Raw genomic sequence first — 12,983 nt, 5'->3', positions numbered from 1 at the left:
GGCAATCGCTCGCTATCTTTAGGTATTCAGCATGTTATCGGAATTATTCTCATTTCGTTGTGCGCCTAACACGAAGTGCATTCTTTCGGCTTGGATTCGAGTGCTCGAACGTTGGGAAATCACGATGGGAAGGGTGGAGAATCATTTTTTTACGATTAGCCGATTTGAGAGTTTAATCCGAGCAGCGACCTTTTCGTAGTTCGAATTTTTAAGAAGGTTAGAACGATTGGTTTCGGACAGAACTTCGTTTGTCGTGAAGTATATTTTCTCCGGCTCATTTTGAGCTAATTACATCTTCAATCGGTGCCCGGAATCGTCCAAAATTTATTACGGTATTTCATGGATTCTGATGGTATTAATTCGTAGCTGAAACGGAGTATACGGTATGCTCGATTCGATGAATAGTTAAAGGTGTTTATGCTGCCATCCGCGGGAGAATCGCCAAGTTTGTCGCCGAATTAGATCTGATATTCACAGCGCAACAAAGGTACCGACCGCCTCATCTAGCGGCGAATACTGGAACTAACGCGGCGACAAACTTGGCGATTCTACCGCGGATGGCAGCACAAACACCTTTAACTATTCATCGAATCGAGTATATCGTATACTTCGTTTCAGCTACGAATTGAGATTATTCGATTCCATTTAATACCGTAATAAATTTTGAACGATTGAGGGCTCCAATTAAACATGCAATTAGCTCGAAATGTACCTTGGAAAATACACTTCACGACGAGTATATTTCAATTAAAAAACAATCACCCTTGCACACCTGAAAATTAAAATTACGAAATGGTTGCTCGGTGAAGCAAACGCCCGAACTCGATGCGTTTTAAAAAATTCTTTTCTACGCTTTCCCGTTGATATTGTTTGACGTTCGTGTACTCAAATTGAAGCTCGAAGAATGCCCTTTAACATAAAATAATTGCTATTTTATAACAATTACCAGAATATACTAGGGAGTGAAAAACATCGGCCAGTTATTATTGCACGCATTTATTAAAAATATTTCGAACGTAACAGCTACGTATTTACAATACTTTGTCAATAAATACTTCAGATTATTAACGATAGCGGTCGACGCGCGTACAGTCATCGTTCTTAATGACAATTCAATGATGATAGGTTCCCGGCACGGCTGAAATTAATCGAAACAGCTCGCGCCGAGTGTAATCAACGTGCAGGAGGGTTGCAGAGGGTTGGGGGAAAAAAAGCGTGCACCGTATCTTTGTGGCTTTTAAATATTTATGCGTGGCAGGGTCACGTAAGGGACGCGATGAGAAATGCATGGTGCGCGGGGTGCAACAGCCTACCAGCATGTTGCACAGCTCCCCCGTTTCATCCCCCAGCGCCAGATTACGGTCTTTTCAACGCTTTATTTTTCCCCACCGCTGACCCCCTAACTTATTCACACGGCTTTCTTAACTTTCGTTTGTTAACTATACACTACGGTACACAGACTATCTTTCGCAGACTAGAAAAGGTTAACTAGACCAGTGTCTCTCAAACCGTGGCCCCGATACCGAGGCAACCGCAACAACCCCGCCATTTTTCGCTCGATCGAGAAATCAATTTGCTACGCTTCCAGTTGCAATAATTGCTTTCGGGGCAATTCGGTTTCAGAAACATTGTATCGTGACACAGAAAATGGCAACCCTGCGTGTCCTTTTCGCTATTCTTCTTCGGCGAGGAGCTTCGATAGGGAAATCACGCTTTTCCTCGAACTCGCACGATTTCAGAAGGGACGTTGGCCGTTAACCATAAGCACAGTAGGCGCCCAGATGATAGTAGCTGCCGCGAGCTGGAACAGTTCGAATATTTGTCAAAATCGATTCACTATCGAACGTAATAGTTTCGCCGGGGCGAATAATCGACCGAGGACAAAGAGCATCGTCCAAGAGCGGGAACGATGCTCGATACTCACCGCAGAGTCCTGCGTATCGATTCGAATAAGACATCCCGTAGGTGCCGCAAGCCGGCTGTCCCGATTGGTACGGTTGAAAGCCGAGCACGTTGCCGCTGCACAACAATGAAAACATAACCCGTAAGCCGTGCCGAGGGATGATTTATGTCGAATCGAAAACGTCGCGCCGCGTTAGAACTTCTCGACGGGGAAAATACCCGTAAATCTCCGGGAAACCCCTGCGCCGCGTCGGTTAACTTCCTCCTCTTACTTCCGGTTCTCGGCCTTCTTACGAGGGCTGTTCCATTTTTGTTCGCCAACTTTCCCCGCTACCGGGATCTCTATCCGCGCCGTTGTACCTTTCGAACAACTTCCATCCCCCCCACCGTAATTATCATAGAAAAACCATTAGCCGTGCCCAATTATTCCGCGCGAATAGCGTGCCCGTAAATCTGCGATTTGTAGCCAGGGTTCGGTAAATACTTTTGATCGGTGCATAAAAATTGCGCGAGCCTCGTTAAATGTTTGTATTGCTGTATAGGTTGATTGAAAAAAGTCGATAATTATCGACGTGTACGAAATTATATAAATAAAATAATATTTGTTTTATTACACATATTTTTTCGTTTTTATTTTATTTACATAATTTCGTATACGTCGATAAATTATCGACCTTTTTCAATCGCCCTATACAGCGACGCTCGCGCAATTTTTCTACACCGATCGAAAGTATTTCCCATCCCCTGGTTATATGCATATATAATAAATAGAATAAAAAAAATATCGTCGTACAAAAATATATTCGTCGATGCATGAATATTGTACAAGGATTGATGAATATTTTCGTCGATTTGATGGATGTTTCTCCAGAGCACGGTAATTTTGCTTCTGGCCCGAAGATCGTTCCCGCAGTAAAACGGCACGGTTATAATTATCGGTGAATTTCTAAGCAATGCTTCAGGGGTGCGACGTAATCTCTTCTTGCCGGCGTTCGGATCTCGTTTTTGTCACGTTCGATGAAATTGGGAATAAATATTCCCGGTGGCAGGTCGAGACTTTTTTTCGCTTCCCCGTAGGGGAAGGGGAAATGGCGGCAGGCTGCAGACGACGACGGCGGCGGCGACGACGAGGACGACGACACGTTCAATTTGTCGACAGTAATAAGCTACCGATTGACAGGAAATACTCGAGGAGCGTGGAAAATTTATGGAAGCTTCGGCCGGATTCAATACACGTTGCATTCCGTTTTCTTTTTCCACGGCTGCAGGGAACACGTCGGAAAGTTGAAATATCGCGCCGCAGATTTCCCTCATTTTCCCCTCTTTTGCCGGGCGTCGTCGCGGTCGCCCACCTCCCCCCGACCACATTGTCGAGTATTTCCCTCGATTTTAGAAAAATCCCGCGTTATTTAAATGCAAACCCCTTTTGCCTCTCGTGCGCGTTATTAAATTCTCCCCGAGAATGCTTCTTCATTTTCGGATAAATATTATTCGACTTCCGGAGGCGAGAGAGAGAGAGAGAGTTTAACAAACATTAACTCGTCGTACAGAATAAATGGATCGTGATGATAAAGTTTTCGAAAAAAAGCTGTCCGAACTCGGAAACCCGCCCCTTCGTTTTCGGTGAAATTAGAATCGACTTCAGGCGGTCGGGAAACGTTTGGAAAAGTTTTGTTCAACTTTCACGGCGCTTGGAAAAATGAAGAACAAGCGGAAAGCTCTCACCTGGGACCGTAGTTGCAAACATAATTCTTCGTATAGCCGCGCGCGGGATCGTAGTAGAACGAGTACCCGCAGCCCAGGAGGAACGTGTCGCCCCAGACGAGCTGAAACCAGTTCAAACTCGATTTCGAACTTGATTCTCGAGCGAAGAAAGCATTTTTTTCGACGATCCAGTCAGAGCTCACCTGGGTATAGTGACCGGTCTCGTCGCTGTAACCGGCGCGATAGTGTTGCACCTCTTTGAACCAGTCGTAGATCCGCTGCCTCCAGTTCGGCTGGTCGTCGTACGGCCCTGGGGACCTCGTCGTCCACGTTCTGGCTATGTTCTGGCCCACCGCGAATCTTTCTGTCGTTCGAGAACAACGCGAACATTTTGTTACAAAAATAAATTACCATAAAGTACAGTTCTCGTTCTTCTTTCTTGTTTATTCCAGTATTATTTAGTCGGTTGAATTTCTTATGAAGCAACCTGCATCGAATAATATCGCCGATGGGACGGGAATGTTACTTACGAACGTTTCGCAAATTGTCGTGCATTTCCGCGCATCGATCCGCCCACCTCTGAGCGACGGCTGCTAATTCGTCGTCCCACACCTGTAAAAAACGACTTCCTGTTCTGAAAAATGTCTGCGCCAAAAATCCCTGCTCCCTTAAAAATTCAAATTCCGCCAAAAAATTCGATCCGTGCAATTTCTCCCGGAATTGCCGAATTTCGGGTTGCTGCGAATTTCCCTGGGCTGGTTCTACGCCTTTGCAATTTATTGCTCCGTCGATGCTATTCTATTCCTTCGAAAACTCGGCAAACGTTTTCTCGAATTTTCTTTCTTAACACTAGATTTATGAAGCACTAAAAACAGCTGTTTTATATTATTTTATAAAAGTAACAATAAAAGTTTATAAAAGTTATTAAATTTGCTTATAATAAATCGTTAAATAAATATTGTTTCTAATTGTAAAATTGTTTATACTAAATATAAATACAAAAGTAACATATAAATTGAATAAATAATTCATAAATGTACGTTCTCACGGTATGAATAATCGAAAAATTAAAAAATTAGTGACCCGTCATTTTGACGGGTTCCGTAAATCTAGTGTTAACAAGAACTACCCCCTTCAGTCGCTTATGGTCGCGCCCCACCCCCAAGCGGCCACCGATCAGCAGAATCGAATTTCGGGACCGAATTGCGCCGCGAATTCTCGCGGTCGATTTTAAAAACGTTCTTAAGATTTACCGTGGGTTATTAGGCGAGGGGATGCTCACCATTTCTCTCATGTTCGCAGCCCCCGGCTGGCCGTGGATCTGTCCCAGAGCCACCAGCTGTCTCAGCCGGTTATGCTCGTCCAGAATGGCCTGCTTCTCCTCGCAAGATAAGCCGCCGGATCCTGCAAAACGGGGTTCGCTATGAAAAATTCCGCTGGATATTTCACCGGAATTTCTACATTTGTCAGAGGGCTCGCGGAGGGTCGAAGCGTCCCGATAATTCAATCGCGACGAAGAAAGTATTTCCTCGACCATGACGGTAATTTTCCAGCTGATCGACGATGACGATTTGCCAGCCGTTTCTCGATCTTCCATTCCCCCCACTCCCCCGCCCCTTATTTTTATGAAAATAATAAGACAGTCCGTTGTTCAGAAGCCGACGAGGGTACGAGCTCCCTTAAAATTCATTACGATTGAGAAGGCATTACTCCGGCTGTGACAGCCGTTTTATTCCCGACTGAGGTACACCTCCACCCCTTCCCCTCACTCCTTATTTTCATTTAAACCGCGTTACGCTGCGCCAAGTAGCATGATGTTCCATTATGCAACTTGTAAGAAAAACGAGGACTCACAGAGAACCCGTTCTGAATATTTCAAGCGTAAGATTCGCAATGCCAAAGTCCGTGGGCGGGATAGGATTATAGAAACGCCCACCGACGCCCCCCCCCCCCCCACTCCCGGCGATTTACAAAGAAAACACGAACCGCGCGCGAGGAGTTGCTTTATTATGCAGCCAGATAGTCAAGATAATTCGTGGCGGAGGGAAAATCGAATGTCCATCGTTGGTCGTCGCGGAAAGTCTATCCTTCAGCCGCCCCGTTTCCCCCGCCGCCGCGGCCCCCGTCGCCCCCACCAGGGACGCCACGGTCGCTCTTCGTCAGTCTTTCATCCGTTTTCTCGAGCCGCTAGATTGCCCAACTCGCCGGAAAACTTTTCACGGAATCTGCTCTAACGACGTTCCCTCTGTCTTCCGAGGGGCGGGCGGAGGGGGAGGGGGAAACTTTCGCTCCACCGTATTCTTTCCCCTTAATAACTTTTAGTCCCTCCGACGAAAACGAGGTTCCGGCTGTTCGCCTCTACAACCTACTCCCTCCCTCCCCCCCCAGCCCCACAGCCCCGTGCAATCTTATGCAAATTTCCAGCCTGCCGGAGAGACCGGATCGGCAATCGAGTTTCCTCGCATGCCGACCGGCTCTATTTTATCGCCTTTGTTTCCACCGATTAACTTCTCGGCCGTGCAAGAATTTCGCGATTCCGACTTCGGGACGAAGAAAAAAAGAGTTGATTATCCCGGTGATGGAAAATCGACGGCGCCGTACAATTTTTGACGATCCGAGCGGTCCGGTATTATCGTGTTGGCAGGAAAGTAATTTCGGTATTTCAATGTGAAATAGAATTGAATTTTTTCTATACAAGAAATGAACTTGAATCAGTCAAGTATTTTCCATTCTGTTCGACGATCTTTTGTCATCTTTCTGGTAACTTTATGATTCCGCGCTTATAAAACGTCTGGTCCTTATCAGTAAAGAATCGTTATTATTGAATATCGTTATTATTGAAATTTTTACCATTTAAAAAGTTTTGTAAACTTCGAAATAAATGATAATCCGATGGTGCAAGGTCGGGGCTATATGGAGGATGCGACATCACTTTCCAACCAAGCTTCAATAATTTTGTACGTGTTGCTAAAGATGTGCGAGGCTTCGCATTGTCGTGGTCGAACACAATTCCTTTGCGATTTTCCAATTCTGGCTTTTTCCCTTTGATCGCTTCCTCCAATTTCAGTAGTTGTTGGCAGTAAACATCCGAGTTGATCGTTTGGTTGCTTGGAAGCAGCTAAAAATACACCCTTATAGACTCACCAAATTGACAGCATGATCTTTTTCCAATGCAATTCGGCTTTCGATATGGTTTGTGCTGGTTCATCACGTTTGGACCATGACCTTTTTAAATTAATGTTATTGTAAACGATCCATTTTTCGTCACCAGTGATAATTCGTTTCAAAAAGGGGTCGATCGCATTACGTTTCAAACGCGTATCGCGAATACCGATTCGTTGTGTTAAGCGAATTTCTTTCAATTCATGCGGAATCCAAACATCGAGCTTCTTAACAAGTCCAAGACATCTTATGTGATATTCAATTGTCGTGTGTGATGCATTTAACCTTTTTACAATCTCTCGAACAGTTATGCGACGATTCGATTCAATTATGGCTTTGATTATGTCCTCATCAACATCGGAAGGTCGACCAGAACGTTGGTCATCTTTGAGTGAAAAATCTTCGGAACGAAATTTTTCGAACCAATTCTGACACGTGCGTTCTGTTAAGCAATCGACGCCATAAACTTCGCACATCTTTTTGCGAACCTCGGCCGCTTTCTCGCCTTTATGAAACTAAAAGAATAAAATGTGTCGAAAATGTTCGTTTTTACACTCCGTGTTAAAATTGACAGCAAACCATCGGTTGCGAAAAAAACTACACGGAATTTGTTTCTATAGTAACCTAAACGTGTCAACTACCAAAGCTGAAGACAAACAAATTATATCCTTAACAAAAGAATGACAATGCAAACGTAACACAATTTATTGGTGCAAACCGAAATTACTTTCTTGCCAACGTAGTATAATCTCTCGGAAGAGGTAAAAATAAGAGGAAGAAGAAGAAGCATCGAATATCTTCTGGATAAAAGATTCGGAATAGAAAAAATCTAGAAGATTCTCTTCGCGTTTGGGGATCCGAAACGAGCCGGTGAAATCGTGACGAGCGGTCGTTGTTGACGCGACGGGACGCGTCGTGTGATTTGAATTTGAAGTTAATTAGGCAACCGGCAATTAAATATAGCGCGGTAACTGTAAAAACTGGGCACACGTGGACGGGGACCGGTTCGGAATTTTCGAGGATAATATTTTCGTCGGACGAGGAAAGAGCCGCGGCTCGTCGTCGGCTTTAAGTGCGAGAGGCATTTTACAAGATGGACGACTGATTGATCCGCTCCGCGGAAGCCCCGCGCGATTAACAGCTGGAAAAAGAGGCAGCGACGAAGGAAAGAGAAATAGAGAGAGAGAGAGAGAGAGAGAGAGAGAGAGGGAGGGAGGGAGGGAGAGAGAGAGAGAGAGAGAGAGAGAGAGGGAGAGAGAGAGGCAGAGAGGAAAAAAGTAGTCGAATCGGTGGGACAGGTTTATTGCTCCGGTTTTCGTTCGACTACTTCCCCGGGCCAGGTTCATGAATAATTCAGCTCGTACATTATTTACGGGGAGAAAATTGGAATCTATTACATTTCGATAGGACGACGGGGAGGATCGATTCGATTCTAAAAATAGCCCGGGCCGGCTGGATGCGCGGCCACCAGGCTCGATTAGATCAGCGAATTAAAAGCAGCACGGTTTGCTCAATCACGGGAAATCCGTGCGCCGGACAAGACGCCCTGAAATCGTTTATTACCGTTTACCGATTCGAATTTCCCGCGCTCGGACTGCTCGCCGCGCTCGTCTATTTTCAAATTGGTCCGCCGTTATTAGAGAATTTCACGCAAAAGTAAACCAATTTATAATAATAATAATAATAATAATAATAATAATAATAAATTATTTTTAATTAGTAATAACAGTCAATCAAGACGTTAAACTACTTTTTTTGGACTGCAGAATTTTTTCATCGCTTTAGCCGTTCGCCGATTCAAATTTCCCGCGCCCGCAAATTTTTGAAATTGTTCCCCGATTTTTCTGCAATTCCGTAGAAACAACGTCGACAGTAATTTATTTAATTAAGCAATAGCGACGAAAAATAATATTCCTGCGTGTAAATTTTTTTCCCTTTCTTCTCCTCTATTGATTTTTGTTTTTTTTATTTCATCCGTCGTTGCGTGACTGCTACCATATTATTACTCTCTCTCTCTCTCTCTCTCTCTCTCTCTTTTTCTCTCTTCTTTATTGACAAGGGTTCCTTCCGTTGATAAATAAAGTCATTATCATATTATTTATTATACTATTTATTATACTATTATTTATTACAATATTTCTATTATATCATTATTATATCGTTATTATTTTTATATTATTATATTATTACTGTCGCCAAGCCACAGTTTAATAAAATGTTAAATTATGGGAACTCGGTAATTTCGCGGCAAAAATAGGCTGCAATAGGAGAATAGGCCTCGCGGCCTCGGGCGAGTCAAATGAATGAGAAGGGACTGCAACGGCACGGACATGGGGGGAGGGGGAGGAGAAAGGGAAGGGTATAGGCGGCTTCTTTTTGCACCGGAAATGAGCAGGGCTTGGCCGGCGACGTAACGATTCGGGCCGACACCTGCTAACTCCATTCTGTCTCGTGGCCCGCGATTAAATGGATTTCGTGGGAACACCGTGCTTGTTAAATAAATAGTGGTCGGCGGTGGTGCCGCGTACAAACATTGCCGGTCAGTTTCCATCGCTGCTGGACCGATGCGCCGAAACCGATACCGATATCGATCGGTCCGTTCACGCGCGGACCGGGGAAGCCAAGCCGCGGTCGAGAAATAAATTAGAAATCGGTCCTTCGAACCGGTCCCCGCGATGTATTTTCAGCCCGCGCGATTTCACCATTCCGATTCCCGATTCGACCGTCGTCGACTTCTTCGTTCGTTTCCGCCGCGCGCCGAGAGGCAAATGAAAAATCTGCTCGGCCGATCTCTCATTGTCCATCGTCGGCGGCGTAGGGTGCCGCGACAATGGCGACCGGAAGCTGGCGTCGCTCGATAAAAATTCGCCGAATTGATTAATTCGTGTAAACACCGGTCACTGTCTGCTTTTTCATCGTCGCCGCCTTCCGATTCCGCACCGCTTTATCTCGGCGCAACGAACAATCGATCGGCAATAAATTGTTTACCGCCTCCTCGGCCCCCTCCCCCCCTCTGCCCGGCCGTTCCTCGTATCGCCGTTAATAAAATTATTCGAGCTGCTTTATGCACCGGCCGGAGGAAATTACGTTATTTCGAACCGGCGAGAACGGAGAAATTCTGGCCGGTGCTGGAATTCGAAATGAGCTTAATTTCGCGACGAACCGATTCGGTGTGATCGGTGATCGGAAACGAATTCGATTGTGTTCCGCGGCGGTGGCAAACAAATCTTTCTCGGGGCTAAAATTGAAATTAAGCTGGCGGAATTTATGCGCGCTGTCAACCGGCGACAGCGGAACGATTTTTCTTGGCGGCCGACGTTTAGGTTCGCCGGGGAACGTATGATAATGGGGCAAACGCGCGGTGACAATGCGAAGAGTCGGAGACAAGTCGGCCGCTGTCGAGTGGACCTGGTAATACACGAGCGAACGTTGATCGAGTCAAGAGGCTCGTTAAACACGTGCTTATGGCCAGGCACGTTCTTATCTGCGACGATTATTCAAATCGTTTCGCGGACAGGTGAATCACCCACGCTATCGAGAGAGACAACATGGCCGCCGGCGGCGGTTTCCGGCGCGAACCTTCAGCCGCGAAATTTTCGATTTAAGTAATTTCTCTCTAATTTGCGCTCAGGTCGCGGCTGTTGTTGACAATCGGTAATTATTAAAAATCGGGCCGCGATTTTTGCACTGCTGGTGAAAGTAGATTTTTGAGATGGTAAACAAACAATAAATATTTTTATCTTCTTGTTTGATAGAATAATAATAGCATCCAAATGTGTATTTGAAAGACTATTTTTAAATATAATTACTATTTGAAAAATGAATTTATTTGCCAAATTCCGTAGATTTATATATAATATAAATATAAGAAACAAATATTTATAGTTTATTTACTGTTTCAAAAAACTATTTTCTCCCGAGCACTTCAAAAATCGACAATTTGGGAAGAAGAGGTACGATTATATTGCAGAGCTGGGGAAAAATAGATTTTTGGAATAGTAAACAAACTATAAATATTTCTACCTGCTCGTTTGATAGAATAATAATAGCATCCAAATGTATTTGGAAGACTATTTTCTGATGTAACTATTATTTAAGAAATAAATTTGTTTGCCAAATTCCGTAGATTTATATATAAGATAAATATAAGATACAAATATTTATAGTTTATTTACTGTTTCAAAAAACTATTTTTCCCCAGCTCTGCAATAATCGTATCTCTTCTTCCCCAATTGTCGATTTTTGAAGTGCTCGGGAGAAAATAGTTTTTTGAAACAGTAAATAAACTATAAATATTTGTAAACTATAAATCTACTTACTCCCAAGCCCTTCAAAAATCGACAATTTGGGAAGAAGAGATACGATTGTTCGAGCCCCGCGGCTCGTTTTTATAGCCGTCGATTATCGACAAATATAGAAACGCGAAAAATCGTATCCCCTATTCCCGAATTGTCCATTTTTGTTCACAAGCTGCGGGACAATTCGAGAGAATTTACTGTAATCTCATACAGTACAGGCAATTTCTCCCTAATGTATCTTAATATATCTTACATTTAAATATCTACTGAATTTAGCAAATAAATTGTAAAAATAGTAATTACATATGGAAACAGCCTTTCAAATATATTCGGATGCCATTATTATTCTACCAAACGAGAAGATGAAAATATTTATAGTCTGTTTACTATTTTGAAAATCTATTTTTCCCGAGCCCTGCATTTTTCTTTACAAGTTGTGGAACAATTTCAGAGAATTTTGCTGTATTTCTATCAAGATCGCGTCGAATTCGCCACCATTCTATCGCGCGGATCTTTGGTACCCTAAATGTTGGTATGTTGGCCTCGCCTCTAGGTCCGAGGAACGGCCGCGAAGGGCAAGATACGGCTCCCACGTCGAAAACCGTAAAATACTCACTGAGAATAGTCTTGCCGACGCAGGACGGCCAGGTGTTGTCCGCCAGGCCCGTGTAGACCATCATTAACGTCACCGTAACCGGGATCGCGTACCCTCCGGGCGCCATTTTGCCGACGTAGGATCGATTCCGAGGGCTCCGGCGTCGCCCTTAAAGTAGACTCCGGCCCTTCGGATCGTGATCGAGCGACCGTGGCACACCGACTGCGGTAGATCCGACCGGGGAGATCGAGGGACCGTGTACACCGGGCCGATCGACCGATAAAAATGCCGGGCCTACGAGCCGCTCTCGGAAATGAACCGCGCGAGAGAACCGGTCCCACTAAACAGCTGTCCGGGCTCGCGCTTCGCCGCTTTATACTCACCTGACCAGGTGTAATTGTCCGTGTCGACACGGTGGGGGACCGTTTAACGCGGGTCAGGGTGACTGTCGCGGGGGCCCAAGGTCAAAGGACGGGTTGCTAATCTCGCCACGGCAATTAACCGGGCAATTATCTTCGCGACGAGACGACGCTTAATGGAGTTATTTATGCCAGCTTTCGGTAGAGCATTCCTCGATGGAGCTGCGGATCTTGGACAGTCTTTCTGCTGGTCTTTATGGGTCTAGACGAGATATGGAGATGCTAATCTTGAACTTGGATTCGACCGAGGATTAAGGCGCGACGTTGGGATCAGGTGGAACTTCGACGTAGTTGGATTACGTGGTTCAAGGTTCCAGATCGTCGAGTTTGAAGACTTTTCTAGGCCTAGGAGATCCTAGAAACGTTGAACTTCATCTGGGCCAAGAACTATACGGGACTTTGTAACAAGCCAGTCTTTTGACATAGTTGAATTACGTAGTTCAATGGTCCTCGATCGTCAAAATTGAACACTTTTCTAGACGTAGAAGATTCTATTGTAATAAACCAGTCTTCTGACATAGTTGGAGTACATAGTTCAAGGCCCCAGATCATTAAGATTGAAAACATTCCTAGACTTAGGAGACCCTAGCAATCTTGAATTCTATCTGGACCAAGAACTATAGAGGACATTGTAATAAGCTAGTCATTTGATATTGTTGGACTGCATAGTTCAAGGTCCCAGATCATCAAGATTGAAAACATTCCTAGACTTAGGAGACCCTACAATCTTGAATTCTATCTGGACCAAGAACTATAGAGGATATTGTGTAATAAGCTAGTTATTTGACATAGCTGGACTACATAGTTCAAGGTCTTAGATCATCAAGATTGATATCATTCCTAGACCTAAGAGACCCCAGAAACCTTGAACTTTATTCGGACCATGAACTATGTAGAACATTG

General features: G+C 44.5%; 1 protein-coding gene across 1 annotated transcript; it reads right to left on the bottom strand.

Annotated features, from left to right (window-relative positions):
- Positions 1-980: 980 nt before the first annotated feature.
- Positions 981-12,816, bottom strand: LOC117221018 (venom allergen 5). The gene is made up of 7 exons (XM_033471575.2): positions 11,683-12,816; positions 4,889-5,010; positions 4,137-4,218; positions 3,810-3,970; positions 3,628-3,728; positions 1,925-2,019; positions 981-1,801 (listed from the first exon to the last, which is right to left on the bottom strand). Exons 1-7 carry the CDS (start codon positions 11,786-11,788, stop codon positions 1,755-1,757), a joined length of 714 nt encoding a protein of 237 aa, XP_033327466.1. The 5' UTR covers positions 11,789-12,816; the 3' UTR covers positions 981-1,754.
- Positions 12,817-12,983: the final 167 nt, after the last annotated feature.

The sequence above is a fragment of the Megalopta genalis genome, chromosome 5 (assembly GCF_051020955.1).
Source record: "Megalopta genalis isolate 19385.01 chromosome 5, iyMegGena1_principal, whole genome shotgun sequence".
NCBI classification, from domain to species: Eukaryota; Metazoa; Arthropoda; class Insecta; order Hymenoptera; family Halictidae; genus Megalopta; species Megalopta genalis.
Note: the sequence above shows the minus strand (reverse complement) of the source record. Positions and strands in the feature narration are given on the sequence as shown.